The 19,337-nt window shown below is 39.8% G+C and overlaps 1 protein-coding gene across 1 annotated transcript in view; it reads left to right on the top strand.

Moving 5' to 3' along the window:
• Window positions 1-19,337, top strand: part of ltk (leukocyte receptor tyrosine kinase) — a 68,643-nt gene that overhangs the window by 44,246 nt on the left and 5,060 nt on the right. The window contains exons 10-21 of the mRNA XM_037694891.1: window positions 1,225-1,319; window positions 6,966-7,034; window positions 7,277-7,451; window positions 9,191-9,341; window positions 9,479-9,607; window positions 9,724-9,880; window positions 10,577-10,762; window positions 11,652-11,750; window positions 13,939-14,100; window positions 14,182-14,292; window positions 18,692-18,878; window positions 18,978-19,068. Of these exons, the coding sequence (XP_037550819.1) occupies window positions 1,225-1,319; window positions 6,966-7,034; window positions 7,277-7,451; window positions 9,191-9,341; window positions 9,479-9,607; window positions 9,724-9,880; window positions 10,577-10,762; window positions 11,652-11,750; window positions 13,939-14,100; window positions 14,182-14,292; window positions 18,692-18,878; window positions 18,978-19,068 (1,612 nt within the window). The remainder of the gene's footprint in view (window positions 1-1,224; window positions 1,320-6,965; window positions 7,035-7,276; window positions 7,452-9,190; window positions 9,342-9,478; window positions 9,608-9,723; window positions 9,881-10,576; window positions 10,763-11,651; window positions 11,751-13,938; window positions 14,101-14,181; window positions 14,293-18,691; window positions 18,879-18,977; window positions 19,069-19,337) is intronic.

Genomic DNA, 19,337 nt, shown 5'->3' with positions numbered 1-19,337 from the left:
ACAGATGAGTGGTGGAGCAGAGACTGAATAAATCGAGCAAAGATAAGTGAACGCATGTGGACTGATTGTTGATTGGGGACAGGTGAGGGTGGCAGACTAACACTGAGGAAGCTGAATGAGGATAAATGAGAAATGGCACAAGGAACACTGGGAAACAAAACAAGACCTACACAAGAATATTAAAATAAACCTAACAAATGAAGTAAAAAACACTGAGATAAAGATCTGAACTGACAGGAAAACACAAGAAACATAACTCAAACACAAATATACTGAAAGACAGAAAAAAAACACACAAAAGAAATAAGACTAAATGATAAACAAGGAACTCAATAAATAACAGAAGAATAGATTATGACATTAATAAGGTGCCCTTAGACTAAAGTAAAACTGTTTTGATTGTATCGTGGAATTTATCCTAATTAGCACCATAAATTCACGTCAGACTCAAGACGAGAGCCTGAAACAAAAAGAAGAATTAAACAATAGAAAACATAAAATCAAAGCAAATAACCACAAATCTAAAAGATCTAATGTGTCAACCTCAATGCCCGGGGGCCAAATGTGGCCCTCGTTGACGTCTTATCTGGCCCCCAAGATGCTATTTTAAATGTAAAATACTTTTATCACTTTAATTTTTTCTGTAATCTTTGATTTTGATGTCAAAAGCACAACAGAGAACGTCAAATGAGACCAGTCAAACTTTTGTTGAGGAACCAAGAAAAGATGTTGGGTATCTAATGTAGATTCTGAAACTGGCCCTTAGTTTAAAAAAGGTTTTAATGTTGGCCTCCTTTTGTAAGTGGGTTTGACACCCCTGCTCTAATACCCACCCCCGAGATTAAACCTGTAAATAATAACACTAAACTAGAGGCGCTATTGGAAACATAAGGATGCTCTACGAGTTTTTGTTACGCATTTGTTTTTAATTAAATGCTGCACATATTAAATTTTCGGACCTGTGGTTTGGAAAGTAGAAACATATTTGTGTTTTACTCAATATTCAGTGATGAAAATGTTTTATTTTATGACCTTTTATGGTCATTTTTGCGCATGTCCTAATCCAGTACAAATATGTGCCTTTTTACAAAGTGTATGACAATAATGCCCTATTATTTTTAACGCTCTGTGAGGATTTTATGGTTTTGTTAGCAGTTTTATTAAAACTCGTTTTCATGTGTAGAGACAATTCTAACTCCCTGTGTGCTTTCTGCTTCGCTCCAGGTTTCATGTAAATGTTAAAGCTGCGTGGGGACGAGGATCCAGGGCTGATCTCGCTCTCGATAACATCGCCATCGGAGCAGCCTGCTTCAGCACCAGTACGCCGCATCACTAATTGATTGTGTAAAGCCCAAACATAAAAGATCCTCTTGAAGGTCACCCTTTTGCTTTTAAGATGCACTTCCCAAAATCAAACTCATCAGTGGAGGGGAGCAAAGACTCCTCTGGACTCGCTGCAGCAGTATTCAGTCATTTGTTTGATGCCTTGTTTTAATGATTGGCTCCGACATCTGGCTAACCACTGCTAAATGATTTGCTGCAATCCCTGTACCGCAGTATGACAGTAGTGAGCGCCAGCATTCCTCGGTCTGTGTTGATGCACTTTGGGTTTTTAATTCTCACAGAACAGTGGAAGGGATTTCAACAACTTTTCCCATCTGTACTCAATGTACATTTGTGTTTTTGTCTGTGAGTGATTTACAGCAGAAGAAAGCAGCCACTGGGGAGCACAAGCCAGTGTATCTCTTGTGCTGGTCCAAAACCCGGGTAAAAGATGAGGGTTGTGTCAGGAAGGGCATTTGATGTAAAAAAACCAAACAACATGCCAAAACTAACATGCAAGTTTATAAAAGTCATCGACCGCCACCGGTGCTGTTGACAAACAGGATGCTGGCGGAAATTGTGCCAGTGTTAGTCGAAGATCACGAGGAGAGAAACTGTCAGGAGACAGAGGGAGAAGAGGAAAGTCAAGAATGTAGGACTGAGGATGTAACTCTAATGTGGGGGTTATGACATGCAGGGCTTAATTTGTAAACTGATTGATGGGGGGTGGGGGCAGGTGGGAGGAGGAGGGGGTGTGCACGGGGGGGGAAGCAGGGGAAGTGGAGGGAGCTTGTGGGTCCTCCTCCCTCTTAAATTTTTGAATGAAGTAGATGCTATTTCCTGCATTTTGGTGTATCCTATTTTAACGAGTTGTTAAACATCTATGTTTACCTACATCTGCAAACACTTGATTAAATTACTATTTTGGAGAGCAACAGCAGGTTGTGTGTGAATACAGCAGCTCCAACTCTGTCAAGTGTCCTAACCCCCCCCCCAACACACACTCCATGTTTCTGAGCAGAACTCTTCTCCGATGATTTCATTCCTGCGCGTTGTAGATCCTGCTGCTCCAACCTCAATTACCACTGCCTTCTCGGTTGTGCAACTAAGGACAATCCATCCATCCTTAATTCTGTCACATCTACAGCCGTCCCCACAGCATTGGGGACGGCTGTGGCTGAGTGGTTAGAACTGTCGTCCTCCAATGCAAGAGTTGGGGGTTCGATTCCACCAGCAGTCACATGCCAAGTGTCCCTGGGCAAGACAGTGAACCCCTCATTGCCTCTGATGTGTGTCCCATCGGTGTATGAATGGGATCTAAAGCACTGATTAATTTTTGTATATATTAGAGTGCTGTATGAATTTGTAACTGAGGACACATATTGTGTTGTAAAGCACTTTAAGTATCTTGATCAGATAGAAAGGCGCTATATAATGTAGTCCATTTACCATTCATTAATTTTATGAAAGTGAATTGGACTGTCTTTTCGCCATTTTGATCACTGTTATTTTTGACAAATTAGCACCGTTGTTTTGATACGTGATGTAATGTGAATAATACACATCATATATATCTCATATTTTTTTTAGCTAAGCTTTTTTATTTATGTCTGAAACGTATGTGTGAGTTCACATCAGCAGTTGTGCATGCTCTGTAGAGCTGTCTGAACATGCTCCTGTGTGTAAAGTATATATGGCAAGCCAAAAGGACCATTCATAGCCATTTTTACCCCATGTCTGGCTATTAATGGGCCACTTGGCCTGCCATATTAATGAAGACACTTCATCTCCGCGGGACATGCCGTCCGTGTCTCTGCTGGGCAGGAGCATGTGCGCAAGCTGGTGCGCCTGCTGCAGCCATAATATCCACTCTACAGGCTGGGCAACGTATCCTCTCATTGTATTTTTAACAAATAAACAAAATAAAAATGTGCAATGACTTGGGACTTTTAGGGGCTGAGATTTGAGTTGCCAGATCAGAGCAAACAGTTGCCAGAGTACACATGGTCAAAACGAGAGAGTTCCCGGATCTTGTTCTGGCAGGATATAACTCAAATGAAGCACTGATGACAGGCAATGGTAGAGAGCTGGCTGACATGATGCGGAGAAGGAAGGTAGATGTTTTATGTGTCCAAGAGACCAAGTGGAAGGGCAGCAAGGCTCACAGCATTGGGTCAGGGTTTAAACTGTTTTACCATGGTGTGGATAGAAAGTGAAATGGAGTAGGAGTGGTTCTGAAGGAGGAGTTTTCAAAGAATGTTGTAGAAGTGAAAAGAGTGTCAGATAGGGTGATGCGTCTGAAGGTAGAAGTAGAAGGTCTGATGCTAAATGTTGTCAGTGGTTATGCTCCACAGGTTGGATGTGATGTAGAGAATTATAAATGTTGGAAGGATCTGGATGAAGTGATAGAGTACTCCCAGGGAGAAGAGAGTGGTGATAGGAGCAGACCTGAATGGACATGTTGGTGAAGGAAACAGAGGAGATGAGGAAGTGATGGGTAGGTTTGGTGTCAAGGAAAGAAACCAGGAAGGACGGATGGTGGTGGATTTTGCCAAGAGAATGGAAATGGGTGTAGTCAACACCCATTTCCAAAAGAGGGAGGAACATAGAGCGACCTATAAGAGTGGAGGATGGAGTACACAGGTAGACTACAATCTGTGTAGAAGAGGAAACTTGAGGGAGATTGGAGACTGTATGGTTGTGACAGGGGAGTGTGTGGCTAGAGTCTGATGGGAAGAGGGAAGGAGTACTTTGAGGAGCTAATGAATTAAGAGAATGAAAGAGAAAGAAGAATAGAGGTCATAGAAACTGTGGACCAGGAAATGGGAAAGATTAGTGAGGGTGAAGCAAGGAAAGCTCTGAAAAGAATGAAGAAGTGGAAGGCAGTAGGACCAGATGACATATTAGTGGAGGTTTGGAAATGTCTTGGAGAGATGGCAGTGAGGTTTTTGACTCAAATATTCAAAGGCATATTTGAGAGTGAGAAAATGCCTGAGGAATGGAGAAGAAGTGTGCTGGTGCCCATTTTTAAGAACAACGGTGATGTACAGAGTTGTAACAACTACAGGGGAATTAAGTTGACAAGTCACACAATGAAGATCTGGGACAGAGTTTTGGAAGCTAGACATAGACACAAGGTGACTGTGAGCAGCAGTATGGTTTCAAGTCAAGAAAGAGCACCACAGATGCCATCTTTGCTTTGAGAATACTAATGTAGAAGTACAGAGAGGGTCAGAAAGAACTCCATTGTGTCTTTGTAGATTTAGAAAAACATTTGACAGAGTGCCGAAGGAGGAGGTGTGGTATTGCATGAGGAAATCTGGAGTGACAGAGAAGTATGTTAGACTGGTACAGGACATTTTTTATTTTTTTTTTTAATACCATTTTCTTTTATTTGTTCTTCTCAATTTATATGCTTGTTATGATTGTCTGTTGCTGTCATCACTCTTTGTTAAAATCAGGTCTCTCTTGTAAATGAGTTCCCGAGGTTCAGTGGGATTAACCTGTATAAATAAAGGTTAAAAGAATGAATGTATGAGGACAGCAGGACAGTGGAGAGATGTGCTGTAGGAGTGACAAATAACTTCAAGGTGGAGGTGGGCGTTCATCAAGGATCGGTTCTGAGCCCCTTCTTGTTTGCTCTGGTGATGGACCAAGTAACAGATGAGGTCAGGCACGAATCCACATGGACTATGATGTTTGCAGATGACGTGATCTGTGGTGAGAACAGGGAACAGGTGGAAGATAACTTGGAGAGGTGTAGATATGCACGTGAAAGAAGAGGAATGAAAGTCAGCCCTAGTAAGACAGAGTGCATGTTTGTGAATGAGAGGGAGGCTAAGGAGCAGAGGTCACAAAGGTGCATGACTTCGAGTAATTGGGGTCCACTGTCCAGGAAAATGGGGAGTGTGGTAAAGAGGTGAAAAAGAGAGTCCAGGCAGCATGGAATGGATGGAGAAAAGTTTCAGGAGTGATTTGTGGCAAAAGAGTGTCAGCAAAGGTCAAAGAAAACGTTTAATTCAATTCAATTCAATTCAAAAATACTTTATTAATCCCAGAGGGAAATTATTTGTTGTTGTAACTCGTTATCCTCATTTCATTAAGAGATGTTAAAGATACTGATGGCTGTAGACAGGAAGGATCTCTAAAGGTTCATCCCACAGTGGATCCTAAGAAACTGGCTGCAGATGCTGTCTGATCCGTCCACCCAGACTCGGATGGCCTCTCGGTTCCCCCGGGCTGTAGGACCGCCTGAATGCTGGACAGAACTCCTCCCAGAGCGATAGCCACTCCTCCCAGCAGTCTGCCGAGCTCCTCGTCACTGCGGACAGACAACTGTAGGTGCCGAGGGACGACCCTGTCCTTCCGCTGTCATGAGCTGTGTTTCCTGCTAGTTCCAGGATCTCAGTGGTCAGGCACTCGAGCACAGCTGGCAGGTAGATGAGAATGCGTCCACAGAACATCCTTTTCAACTCATTTGAGATTTGGGGCTGTAGTTGAGGTATTATTTGAGCTTTTGAGATGTTAATCAGCTGCTGTTGGTTGTAGGAACTGCCTTGTTGCCATGGTTACGCATCATAACAAATGTCCAAAACTAAAAAAGTTTCAGTAAAAATCCTTCCAGCTGCACAGCATCCGATACCAGAGGAAACAATCATCCAAAAAAATGTGATTTACATCCAGAAAAACAGGAATTAAAGTTTCCAAAAGCAAAATCTCAGAATGAAAGTAACAGAGCTGCTCCAACATGCAGCCACCTGGAGCGGCGCAATTCTAGAACACAAGACAGTGGTGAGACCAGCTATGTTGTATGGTCTGGAGACAGACATTGACAAAAAAAAAAAAAAAAAAAAACAGGAGAAAGAACTGGAAGTGGCAGAAATTAAGATGTTGAGGTTCTCCTTAGGAGTGACAAGGATGGATAAGATTAGGAATGAGATCATCAGAGGTACAGCACAGGTTGAACAACTGGGAGATAAAGTTAGAGACCAGACTGAGATGGTTTGGACATGTCCAGAGGAGGGACAGTGGGTATATTGGTAGAAGGATATGTTAGAGATGCAGCTGCCAGGAAAAAGACAAAGAGACGTTCTATGGATGGAGTTAGAGAGGACATGGAGGTAGTTGAAGTGAGATCAGAGGATGTAGAGGACAGAGAGATGGAGGAGGATGACTCGCTGTGGTGACCCCTGAAGAGGGAAAAGCAGAAAGAAGAAGTGGCTTGTAAGAGAATTAATTTAAACTTCTATGGAGGCACACCAGGAAATTTTTCTTTGTGATATTTTATCAATTTGATCATGGCTAGATGTAACTTAAAACAAGGTGTGTACTTATATGGATGACCTTACTCTGTTCTGGGATCTGAGTTCTCCTTGGGGCAGTCTGTGAGGTTCACACAGTTGAGCTACCATTGCTTAATCAATTTAAAGATGCCAAATTGATTTTGAGGGAAAAACTTAGCAATGAAAGAGGATGAGGACAATAGGAAACCTCTTTTCAGTTTTAGGAAATTATTTCATATTTATTGTTTTATATTAATTTAATCCCCTACAATAAAGTCAATTTATTATCTTAACTATAATCCAGTCCAATATAGAAAGGCTTTTCCAGCTCAGTATTTCTTTTGTTTGCTTCTGTCTCAGATCTCAACTCTCTGCTGCAAATGGACAACTCGGATTTCATGAACCCACTCCCAGAACCTTCAACCACAGGTAGCTCCAGCACCTTACGGTACCCGGTACCTTACGTCCCAAAGTTTCACCTAGCTTCAGAACTATGTTGTGCTACGATGCTTCAGCTGAAACCTTGAATCCACTTCACATCCACAAACACACCTGTCGGTTGATCCAATCTGTTATACATTTACAGTATTTTATTTTTAATGTTACACTGAGTTTTATGTGAATTTTAGAAATATTAATGTGTTTTCTTCTATACGTGTCTCTGATCATAGACATTTCTCTGCTGACCTGGTGGTTTAACTCGTGTGGTGCCAGCGGCCCCCAGGGTCCAACCCAAGCCCAATGTGACAGCACCTACAGGAACAAAAACGTCAGTGTTACTGTGAGGAAGGAAGGCCCTTTGAAAGGAGTCCAAATATGGAAGGTGCCCGCTACTAACCGATACCTGTAAGTGACGCAGGAGAGGTTAAAGTTGTTAACATCTGTAGCTATTTCTTTTTGCACATCTTTGATTTTTGATATCAATATCAGCACAAAAACAACAACAGTGCTATAGACTGAGACTGTGATATAAAATATCTCACCAAACAAATCGACTGTAACATATTTTTCTTTATTGTTTATTCATTATTCTTGAAGATGTTTCTCTTCTCATCCAAAATGTTCACTCAGTTGGACGCAACAGGTGGGGAGTTGCATGTGTATTGTTGGGATAAGTTATTTTTGTTATTGACACAGTCCCTGACCAATATGTGGAATGTTTTAGTTACATGTTTCAACATGTAAATGCTTTATAGCCACCTGAAAAGGACAGTTGAGCATGGGGAGCTGTTTGTTAAGTTGCACAGTCAAAAATTAACATCAATATTTTGGTTTATTTAGCTTTTAATGAGTTTTTTTTTCCAAAGTCATATTTTCACCATGCTATTTATACATTTATAAATGTCATAGTTCCAACTAAATATTTAATTTACATGATAAATATTTAGTTTACAAACTAAAAACTTAACTAGCAAGTTAAATATTTAGTTAGTAAACTAAATAATTTAGTTAGTAAACTAAATAGTTTAGTTAGTAAACTAAATATTTAAGTGTAAATTAAATATTTAATTAATACCTAAATATTTAGTTTACTAATAATTTAGTTTACTAGTATTTAGTTTACTAACTAAATATTTAATTTATACCCAAATATTTAGTTAGTAAACTAAATATTTAATTTCTTAACTAAATATTTGGCTCGGACCTAAATATTTAGTTAGTAAACTAAATATTTAATTTCTTAACTAAATATTTAGCTCGGACCTAAATATTTAAATTGCAAGTTAGATATTTAGCTAGCAAGTTAAATGTTTAGGTCCGAGGTAATATTTAGTTAGCAAATTAAATATTTATATTGGAAATTAAATGTTTAGTTTGTAAATTATATATTTAGGTCTGAACTAAATATTTAGTTATCAAATTAAATATTAGTTTACTACCTAAATATTTAGGTATAAACTAAATAATTAGTTAGTAAACTAAATATTTAGGTATAAAATAAATATTTAATTTACAGCTAAATATTTAGTTTACTAACTAAATATTTAACTTGCAAGTTAACTATTTAGTTTGTAAACTAAATATTTATATTTTAAGTTAAATATTTAGTTGGGAACTATGCAGTTTATAAATGTATGAATAACATGGTGAAAATGACTTTGAAAAAAAAACTTTTTTTTCTTAACATCAATTTTTTGGTTTAGTTAGTTTCGTATTAAAAGCTAAATAAACCAAAAATATTGATGTTAATTTTTGACTGTGCAACTTTACAAACAGCACCCCATAGTTAAGTCTTTTTTTGAGATGCTGGGTAGAACAAACGTTTTGTAAAGATCAAAATCTTCAAATAAAAATTTACTGCCATTTTCCAACAAAATGTTACCAGTCTGATGAGTGGTGATGATCATTTTTATGTCAAAGCACTTGGAGTTCTTTTACGACATTTTACAAGATTTTAATTCACTCAGGTCAAATCACACGCATCTGAGCTCAGAGTCAACACCATGCAGACTCCAAATCTGTTTACGTAGAAAATTGTAGAGAACTGGAAATGAGTGTGTATTTCAGTCTGCCTACATGACTGGGATGAACTGTGGTGCTCGAGCCAGTTTCTTTCCTCCATAAGCTTTTATTTCCTCCTTCAGTATCTCAGCGTACGGAGCTGCAGGAGGAAAAGGAGCCAAGAACCACAACAAACGCAACCACGGAGTGTTTATATCCGCCATATTTCCTCTGGAGAAAGGAGAAATACTTTATATCTTGGTGGGCCACCAAGGAGAAGACGCATGCCCCGGGGTGAGTGTGGCTGCTGTGACAAATGTCCCACTGGGGGGTGTCTCTCACCGCTCTGAAGAGCAAAGTGACCCACATTCTGCAGGACTTCTGGTTTTGTTTGATTTATCTCCTCTTCATCGTTTGTCCTCCTACACCAGAGGCACCCCCTTACACAGAAAATCTGTCTGGGAGAGTCATCTGTGATTGAGGACAGCCGCAGGTCTGAGATGGGTGCAGGCTGGGCAGGTGGAGGAGGCGGTGGTGGAGGAGCCACTTACATCTTTAAGGTGTTTAAGAAACATTTAATTTAATTTCCCTCGTCTTGCTTAAAGCTGACCTTCCACTGAGGCGGATGCTTGCTTTAGTGCTCAGTTTAATATTCATTAAATTGGTCATTCGTCAGATTGAGGGTGAGGAGCTGGTGCCTTTGCTGATCGCAGCTGGTGGAGGAGGAAATGCATACCTGGAGGACCCAGAGTCTACGCTGGACTCCATGCCTCTGGAGCAGTTTGAGAACAGCACCGCAGCTTCTGGCACCAATGGTCGAACTGGTGCTGCAGGTAGTGAAACGTCATCTTGGTTTTATTTATTTAAAGCCTCCTCCTGTCACTTAGTCATTTGTCACAAATCATTAAAGTGTTGTTAATGCCTCTGCTGTGAAGAAGCCACATAATGACTTGTTAAAATCGCCACACTGCTTAAAAATCTGTTTTTTAAATTAAGAAATAAAAGACAGTTTAGCCAACTTTTTGTAACGTTGTGATCTACGGTTAAAACTTATTTTAGCCTTTTGTTAAAACAACACCGCCTAAAGTTTACTCGACTTTCTCACGCCTGACCGTCAGTGATGTAAAAACTGACAGAAGGAGAAAACGGGAGGATGGAGACAATGTTGTGTTTTTGCATGTTTAATCTTATATCTGCAGTCTGTCTCAGCAGGACACACCTCATTTGTTAGAAAACTGTGACTTTAGGGACTTGGATCATTAATACAATGTGTAGACGGAGATATTTTTGGATAACTTGATGAAAAGCCCCCGCTTCACTGATTGCCTCTGGTGCCTAATCAGTAGCCACCAGCTGGGACCTTACAAACCCAACTCAGTGACAGGAGGGATGTTATCCAGATTTGATTAAAGATGACCAGGACGTGCGTGGAGTTTAGACAGTAACATCAGTGTAATCCTGCAGCTCCATGTTTTTTTTTTATTCCTTTCAAATGTTTCCAACAGCGTCACACTTTGTTTTTTTATAAGGTGGAGGGGGTGGATGGAGGGACAGTCCCAGTCTTCATCTCAGTGCCGGCAGATCTCTGGTGGAGGGTGCAGTGGGGGGATCTTCATGCCCTCTAGCTCTGGCTAAACTCAAATGGCCAACCTTTGGAGGTTTTGGAGGTGGAGGTGGTGCCTGCACAGCTGGGGGTGGTGGAGGAGGATATAGAGGTGAGAATAAACTGTCAGCTGCAGTTAAAAAAAATTAATAAATCAACGAATAATTCCTACGTCCTTTGTTCCCCCCACAACTCTCCGGCATAACTATTTATTATTTTTTAGATGTTCCAGTTTGTGCCACATGAATAACGGTTTATTTTTATCATTCTCAACAATTTGAACAGAGTTCTCTAATCAGTAAACACAAAATGAGAAATAAAATTACTGTCCTGGTCACATTTAATTCATTGCTTGCTTGTGAAGCTCAATAACAATCACATCTATTAACTGAACAAAGAGGACGTTGTTTGGGTCGAGGGGATATATGCATGCTCCATTATTTTATTATATCAATAAACTTTTATCATTGTGATCTGAATGGTGAAAACGCTTTAGTTCATGGCGTCGGTATCAGCGGCTCCCGTCTGAGGCTGCTGCGACTCGGTTCTGATAAAGGGGAGGATTAGTTTCTATAAAACAATTTTTTTTCTGATCGGGAATGCAGAACCAGATCAGAAGCAAGGCCGTGCAAACATGAGCTCTGTGCTTGTAATGTTGTTACTCCCTGTATTCTGACTGTTCCTCCACAAAGAGTTGTGTTAAAGTTCATTAAATCTACAATGTGATTGTGAATTTATTCATTTTTTCTACGACAATTTGGTTGAAATCCTTTTTATAGAAATTGTCCAACAGGCAGCAACATCATGTGAGCAATGGTGGTCGTACTTCGTATTATAATTTGATTGTGAAAAGTGTCCAACTTTGTCTAAAAAAGAACAAAAAGGAAAAAGAGAGATACTTCTTACTGATCCTTTATTTAAACTTCATTTCCGAACGTGTTTTTGTTAACTTTCAGTTAAAAAATATAATTCTTAAAGGCCTTTTTTGCTTGTTTTTCTAGGCGGTGATGCAGCGCTGACGGATGAGATCACAGCAGACGGGCAGAACGGGGTTTCCTTCATGCATCCGATGGGAGAGATCTTTTTACAACCTCTGGCAGGTGATCCTCACGATGCTGTTAGTAAAATAGCCGTCAGATAGGAAAGTAAAAAGCAAGCATAATTTTTTTTTTTTACGTTTGTTGGATAAACAAAAAAGACTAAAATGGAAATGAGAAGAAGAAAATGCTCTCCGCTGATGAAAGCAAGAGATTTAATGTTTCGGTTATTTTGAACTCATAAGTGATGTTCTACAAATAGAGACAAACAGCAGCAGCTGAGATTTTCAATTTTTATAATTGAGATGTTTTTACGATTTCCTTTACCAGAATGCAACACAATAGACTTTTTGCAACAACTTAACGTCAATGTGCATTTTACGTATTAATTTTGTCTGCATTCAAATTCTGCAACTGGACACTGAGGCTTACGTGCACGAATGTATGGAGTTTTTAAAATTGTTTATTTAGCTGATCTGCCGACCATCTGATTCTCATTACTTCGCCGTGAGGGACAGGAAGTTTCTCGGTTAATTGTCAGCCTCGTGCAGCTCGTTGCCCTCGGTGCTGACAGACGGCCATGTGAAAGACTCTGTTGTTTCGCTCTAAACAGATTCAGGAAACAAATAGATATTATCATAATTATTTTTTTTAGATCACCAACATGTTTATCTGTCATGTGGTTTGAATCCCTTCTTGTTTTTAGTGTTTTACACGGCTCAGGCCTCATTTAACTCCCTAGAAGTGTTGGAAAAAACAAGAAAGCTTTGCTTTACTTTGAATTTTGAATTTATCTTTTATGATGGCAACAATGAAATGTCTTGTGGGTGTTATTAACTACGCTGTGAAAAAGTATCATGGTTAATTAATTTGTTTGTATAACCATTTTAACAACATAGTAACAATGAAAACATTTACACAAAATCTGTTATTTATAGCCAAAACTGTGTTTTCTCCATCTGTCAGTAATTTCTCACTTCTCTGTTTAACACTGAGAACATAAAACTAAACAACACGGATCAATAATGTTTTATTTCTTTCATTTGAACTTCATGCCAAGCCGGTGTCGTAATACAGCACGATGCAAGAATCCTTCAGCAAAACACTGAATTAAAACACGTTTGAGATGCTCCTCCTTTCCCCCGATGGCATGAATGAGCCGGATTTGAAGATTTTCTGTAATTCTTTCCAAGCTCAATGTAAACACAAACAGCTGTTATCAACATGCTTAAAAAAATAAGCTAAATTATTGCAGCTATGTTCTGTGGTTTGGAGAAAACTTCAGTATGAGAAAGTGGAATATGCGCTTTGTTGCATTTGTGATGATGTATAATATTTATTAATATTTCTCAAACTCCAGCTTTGCAAGGGCAGAATTAAATGGGATGTTAAACAATGTCTTTTATCAGAAGTCACACTTGTATGAATAAAGTCTTCAGCACAAGAAACAAGGCTTTATGGCGGCAATGATAACGTTAGTATAGCCTGGTTATGCTGTTTTTATGTTATGTGCTTAAAAATGAAATATCACAAAAGTTTTTGTTTTGTTTTGTGCATGTGATCAGGTATTAGGAGGATGTGAGCTTAAAAATAATAATTTTACCTGAAGACATGAAACCATGACACTTCACTTCCCCATCAAAGTTAAAGCTCAGTTCTTCCTTCTTGAATTAAAGAGATGCATCACGGGCTCTGAACCTTTAAACACAGATTTAATCTAATCTAAAACTGACCTAAGTTATTTTAATTTAAAGGTACTCATTGCAAAAATATGGAATCAAACTTAAAAAAGCTCTGAACTCTATCGGTAGCTCAGTTGGTATACGGTTGTTGCCTCTCAGCAAGAAGGTCGCAGGATCAAATCCTGGCTGGGGGGCCTTTCAGGGTGGAGTTTACCAGTGCTCTCTCCGTGCATACATGGATTTTCTCCGGGTACTCTAGTTTCCTCCCACAGACCAAAAACATGCATGTTAGGCTGATGATTTTATTTTTCCCAGAAGGCAGAGCTGCAGTGCAGGTCCACACTCAATGTCAACAAAGCACTCCATCAAAAACCACAAGGGAGCTTGAGTCACATGACTGGTTTACATTATGCTGGCCTAGTCTGTGTACGTAAAGCCCAGAAGTTTAATGTTTAACTTATGTTTAGTCATTTTGGCTGTTTCTGTAACAAATTGGGTTATTAACATCTGGTTATAAAATCTGATTCAAAATTGTTCATTTTCCATTTAATTTATTTTGTTCCTTCCAGCCATGGAGGGTCACGGCGAGTGTGAGATCAAGGTGCAGCTGAACTGCAGCCACTGTCAGACGCAGAGCTGCAAACGGGATGAAGATACTCACCTCATCCTCTGCCTCTGTGACGACGAGGAATTCCTGGCTGGTGACAACGTGACATGCATTGGCGCTGCGGGTACGTTTCCCTCACAACGCCACTTTTTACGTTATTCCTTTGAAACGTCATTGAGAAACAAACGTCTCTGTTCTGCTGCAGCTCCGCCTAACTCAGAACCCCAGAGTCAGCTGTCCATGTCCCTGATCCTGGCTGTGGTGATCTCCACCATCGCGAGCAGCGTCGCTCTGATCTGTGCAGGTGTCGTCCTCAGTAAGAGACTCCTTCAGTGTGTGCAGTCTGTGCCCTCCACCTTCCACAGGCTGTGAGCGCAGCTGCACGTTTTGTTCCTCCAGATGTTACTAACGGCTGCAGCGAGAACAGCTCTCGACAAGCATCTCCGTCCTGGCTGCGTGCCACAGCTAAAGGAGTGGCAGAGCTTAATTGCAGGTTGCTGCAGAAATGTGCACAATGATCACTTTTATTGTGATTCTCTTTTCTTTATCTGTATGTAAACACAGAACAAACTAGTTAAAAGCAGGTCTAGAAAGATCAAACTGCAGATGAGAGGGTGACATAATGAGGTGATTATTCACCCTCACAGTTTATGAGCCTCATTTAGTGGCTCTTCAGTGGCTCCCTTTAAATCATGACTCAGTTTAGGTGTACTGTAACTCACTTTGTAGTGCAAAAAGCTATAAAAGCACAAGCAAAAAGCTTTGGCATTTAACTACAAAGTATTACCTTCAAACAGCTAATGAGCGGAGTTAGATGGCAGGAAATGTCAGCCATTGTGATTCATTGACTGTAAAAGAAGAAAATGACAGGAAGGCAACTGTGTCGTCTTAAGTAAAACACCTAAGAGGAGAAAAGTGACTAAATTTCAGCACAAGCTTAAGTTTAGCTTTTATCTGAAATAATTCGGCTCTGATATAATGTTTAGCTGAGTGTTTTAAAATGATAATTGTGGTATTTTTCTCCGATGGTTGAAAATAGCAATAAAAAGGATAATAGTTATAGGGATAAATAGAACTTTTTTTTCTCAAAACTTCAACTTGGCTGTAATATTTAGGACAGAAAAATAACAAATTCAACACTTTTCTGCTTTTAGCACATTACCTTTTTAACTTCTAATATTAAATGAACTTTTAATTTGTCTCAGCTAACAGCAGAATCAATATGTATATTAATTTTCTGTAAAATAAGATGGATTTATTCGACTTTGCTGACTTTCTGACACCTAAATCCTGCACAGAAGGGAATCCTGATGCCTCAGGTTTTCTTCCTTCGTCGTCTTATACCAACCTCATTGAAAATTAAAGAACGCTCCGCTGAGAAATCTTCTCACTTCTATTCCGCACTTTTAGGAAGTTCTGGTGAATCAAAACTCGTTTAAAAAGCCTGGAGAGGAATCTGTGTCTCGTTAGCATCCAGGAAAATAATACACTTTCAGCGTTCTGAGCTAAAAGTTGAACAAAAATGGTTTTAGCTGAAATAAAACATTTATTAAACTTTCTAAATGAATAATAAAATATCAACGATGACAAATTAATTCCACTTTGAGCATGTTGCATTTTGGCAGTGTGGTCTGAGCAAAACACTGTATTTTATTTACTTAGAGAAAATGAAATAAAACCATATTTCTTGTTTTAATATTCACAAAATATATAAAATTACAGAATTATTCTTCTGGCATAATTGTAGCCAGTTTTAATGTAACTTTTAATCCAATATCATCAACCAATTAGACACTTGTTGATTTTGCATGTGCACAACAAATACATGTATTAATATTCTTCTCTGTTAACTTATGTTTTATTACCGTGCCTTAACTCTGAATACAAAAAAATATTTTTATGCATATCTGATGCTCACCTTAATGCTCTTATTGTTAATGGTTCAGATTGTAAGCATTGCAGGGAAACTACTGGTGTAAAAATCACAGAAAAAAAGACACCTTAAATGTTCAGGTTGAAGCTTTTAAACAAAAAAAAGTTTGATTTTCAAAATTCTTTAATAATTGGGAATAGATGTGTGTTTTTCTGCAGTTTTGGTCCTAACATTGAAACACTTCTCACATACTTGATGCCCTAAAGTCAGTTTCTTAAGAAGATCATTTGAAATTATTATCATTTTTTCTCATGATGATGTCGCCACCAATAAAGTTTGCTCTACAACTTTACTTCAATGGTTTTCTGTCTGATTGGTTGAAGTTTTTCGGCCTTCTGTCCAGCCTGTAGGTGAACTTCAGTCTTTAACAAACTCTCAGTTTATGTATACGTAAAGTTTATTCCACCTAATGGCCGTCAAGTCAAGAACTGTGACTCGGTGGTTGGTTTAAACTTTGTAAAAAGTCTTCTCTTTGCTTAGAGTAAAAGTGTTTTTTTCCCTTAGATTTTATTTAATTTTAGTTTATTTTTTCAGACCTTTGCTGTTTGAACTTATAAGATGCTGCAATCCTTTATCCTACTTCTGTTCTGGTTGTTTGAGGTGAAATCATTTTGTTTTTCTGGAAAAACCCCAACAAGAACAAAAGTCCCAAACAGCACCTCAATACAGTAGTCCCTCGTTTATCACGGGTGTTAAGGACCACGCCCCCTGCAATAAGTGAAAAACCGTGAAGTGTGGATACAGTAGTCCAAGTTCAAGTAAACTTTATTGTTTATTATTTACTTTATTGAATGAAATTATGTACACAAGTAGTAAGTAGTAGTAGTAAGTAGTAGTTTATTTTAATATTTATATACAGGTACATAGTAAGGCGTTTTAAACCCTTCCCACACTTTTACAATGTTCTAAACTCTTAAACCTACATCATTTTAACAGCATTCATACGGTATTGTATATGTAGCTACAAAATTTTACTTACGGGGCTCTGCAGAACAGGAGCCACTCGGCTTGTTTCAGTCCGACTCTGTTCCGTTTCTGCAGACCTACCCTGCAGCAACCCATCAATCAATGTTCTAAACTCTTAATCCTTCTAATTTTAACAACATACTTATATGTAGCTACTAACTTTTACTTAGCAGTGTGTCCCCGCTTGGAAATCCTCATCGGCTGGTTGAAAGAGGTGAAAAAGTCCTGTTAAGCTTCAGATGGACAACCGGATCATCAGCCGCGCATGTCCGATGACTGGCCAGTTGAAAGATACGAAAAAAGTTCCGCTAAGCTCTGGATGGATCACCGGATCATCAGCCGCGCGCGTCCGGTGACCAGCCTGTTGAAACAGATGAATAAAGTCCCATTAAGCTCATGATGGATCTGCAGATCATCGGCCGTGAGCATCCCGCTCATGGCTCATCATTGGCTGGTTGAAACAGAAGAATAAAGTCCTGTTAAGCTACAGATGCCGGATCATCGGCCGCACGCGTCCCGCTCAGGCTCTTTGTTAACCGATCACATCAAAACTTTACTGTACCTCTGTTTTTTTAGCAGAAGGAAACAGAGCTTCTGGGCAGGGCCCTGTTGCCTTCTGGGAAATGTGGTCATTATGTGCAGGAGTTCCAGTGGAGGCTTACAGAGAGAAAACTATAAAATGGCGGCACCTGTCTGAAATTAACTTTTTACTGTACAATACTGTATCCAGTACTATCCCAATCATGTGAGTAATACAGTATTAATTTTTTTGTTCAATACTGTACTTTCACAAACCGCGATAGAGCAAGTCGGTGAAAGTCAAATCGTGATAGCGAGGGACTACTCTACTTCAAACCAGAACTGTTAGATGTGATTCAGAAAGTAAGCATGACTTCACAATGGTTTTATTATTTTATTTCAGTGCATAATACTCAACCAAAATAAAGTTTTTGTGAGTTTTTATTTGGGTAAAGGTTAAGCTGGTGGCAGACATTCAGGTAAATCTTTCATGGATAAAAGTGAACACAACTTACGTCGTTTTTCTGCTCTGGTTTTCCAAAATGAGGGAAAATTTCAAAATAAAAATCATAATGTTGATGAATGCTTCAAAATGCAGCTGTGGTGCAGTGAAAATACAGTTTGTAGGTTAACCTGAATTTCTCTGACATTTATCTTACAGTATTTGTATTTTTAAATCAATGGCTGTTTAAAAAAAAAAAAAGAGCTTTTCACACTCACACACCCTTAAGCTTAATGGTGTCTCTTCACCTGAGCTCTCCCCCATGCAGGGAGGTAGTCTATGCCCTGGGCGACCCCCTCCCCTCCCTCCACCCCCGTCTTCTCCTCCATCCCTCCTTCCTTTTCCCACCCATTACATTCCCCACCCCTCCTTCTAACATCCCTAGCATCTGCACCGGGCGATGGCTCGACGGCACCTCTTCCCTGCTCGCCACTCCCCCTCCCTGGCAGACTACCAACCTGCATCGGGGACGTGGGCTGCCTCCTCGGCGGGTGAGTCCAAACTCACTGGCACAAGGTAGTTCAGGAGAAGTAACCAAGGAGAGGCCATCCCACAAGCAACAGCACTGTTTACATGGGTTTTTACAAGGAGCGACTGTGATTCTGTTGAATTTAAAGCTAAATATGAGGCGTGGCCTTATTTTATCACTGTGACGTGGTTTGATCCCTCCTTGTGTTAGCACTCCTACACTTTGCATTTTGCGAAGCTGTATCGTGCTTATAGTCAAGGCGTGTGTCTTCCTGAAGTCACTCAGTAAAATCGGCCTCTTTGTTCTGTCATTGTCTTTGTTCGTAGTGTGGTACCGCAGGAAGAACGACCTGCACGCGGTGAGGGGGCGTCTGCAGAGCCCAGAGTACAAGCTGAGCAAGATCCGCTCCTCCACCATCATGACGGACTACAACCCCAACTACTGCTTCGCCGGCAAGGCTGCATCGCTCAACGACCTGAAGGAAGTTCCCCGCAAGAACATCACACTCCTCCGGTACTGTTTGATCGAGGAGGATCCAATGTCAGAATCTACAGCTCCGTTTCAGTTTCATCGATAGTTTCATTTTATACTTGTTTTTTTATTTTTTTTCAGGGCTCTTGGCCACGGCGCTTTCGGGGAAGTCTATGAAGGACAAGTTTTGGGAATGATTGCTGATGGAAGTCTGATGCAAGTGGCCATAAAAGTCAGTTCACACTGCAAGAACATGAGCATGAACTTTGGTGTTTTGAACCACTTTGGCATGACTGTCTCAGCGGAGTTGACGGGGAGAGGGTGGGCTCTGGAGGCCGTCTTATCACCAGCAAACTATTTTTTCCACTATGGAGTATGCTCCAATAATGCTGGACAGTTTCTTTTTTGTAGAGACGTTTTGCCCTCTATCTGGAGGGTTTAGATGTTTAGGGTTCAGATGACCTGACTGAGCATTATTTGATTTGGTACCTGGATGACTGA

This window comes from Nematolebias whitei, chromosome 21 (genome assembly GCF_014905685.2).
Source record: "Nematolebias whitei isolate Nwh7 chromosome 21, NemWhi1, whole genome shotgun sequence".
NCBI classification, from domain to species: domain Eukaryota; kingdom Metazoa; phylum Chordata; class Actinopteri; order Cyprinodontiformes; family Rivulidae; genus Nematolebias; species Nematolebias whitei.
The sequence above is the reverse complement of the archived record's forward strand: the minus strand, read 5'-3'. Positions and strand labels throughout refer to the sequence as shown.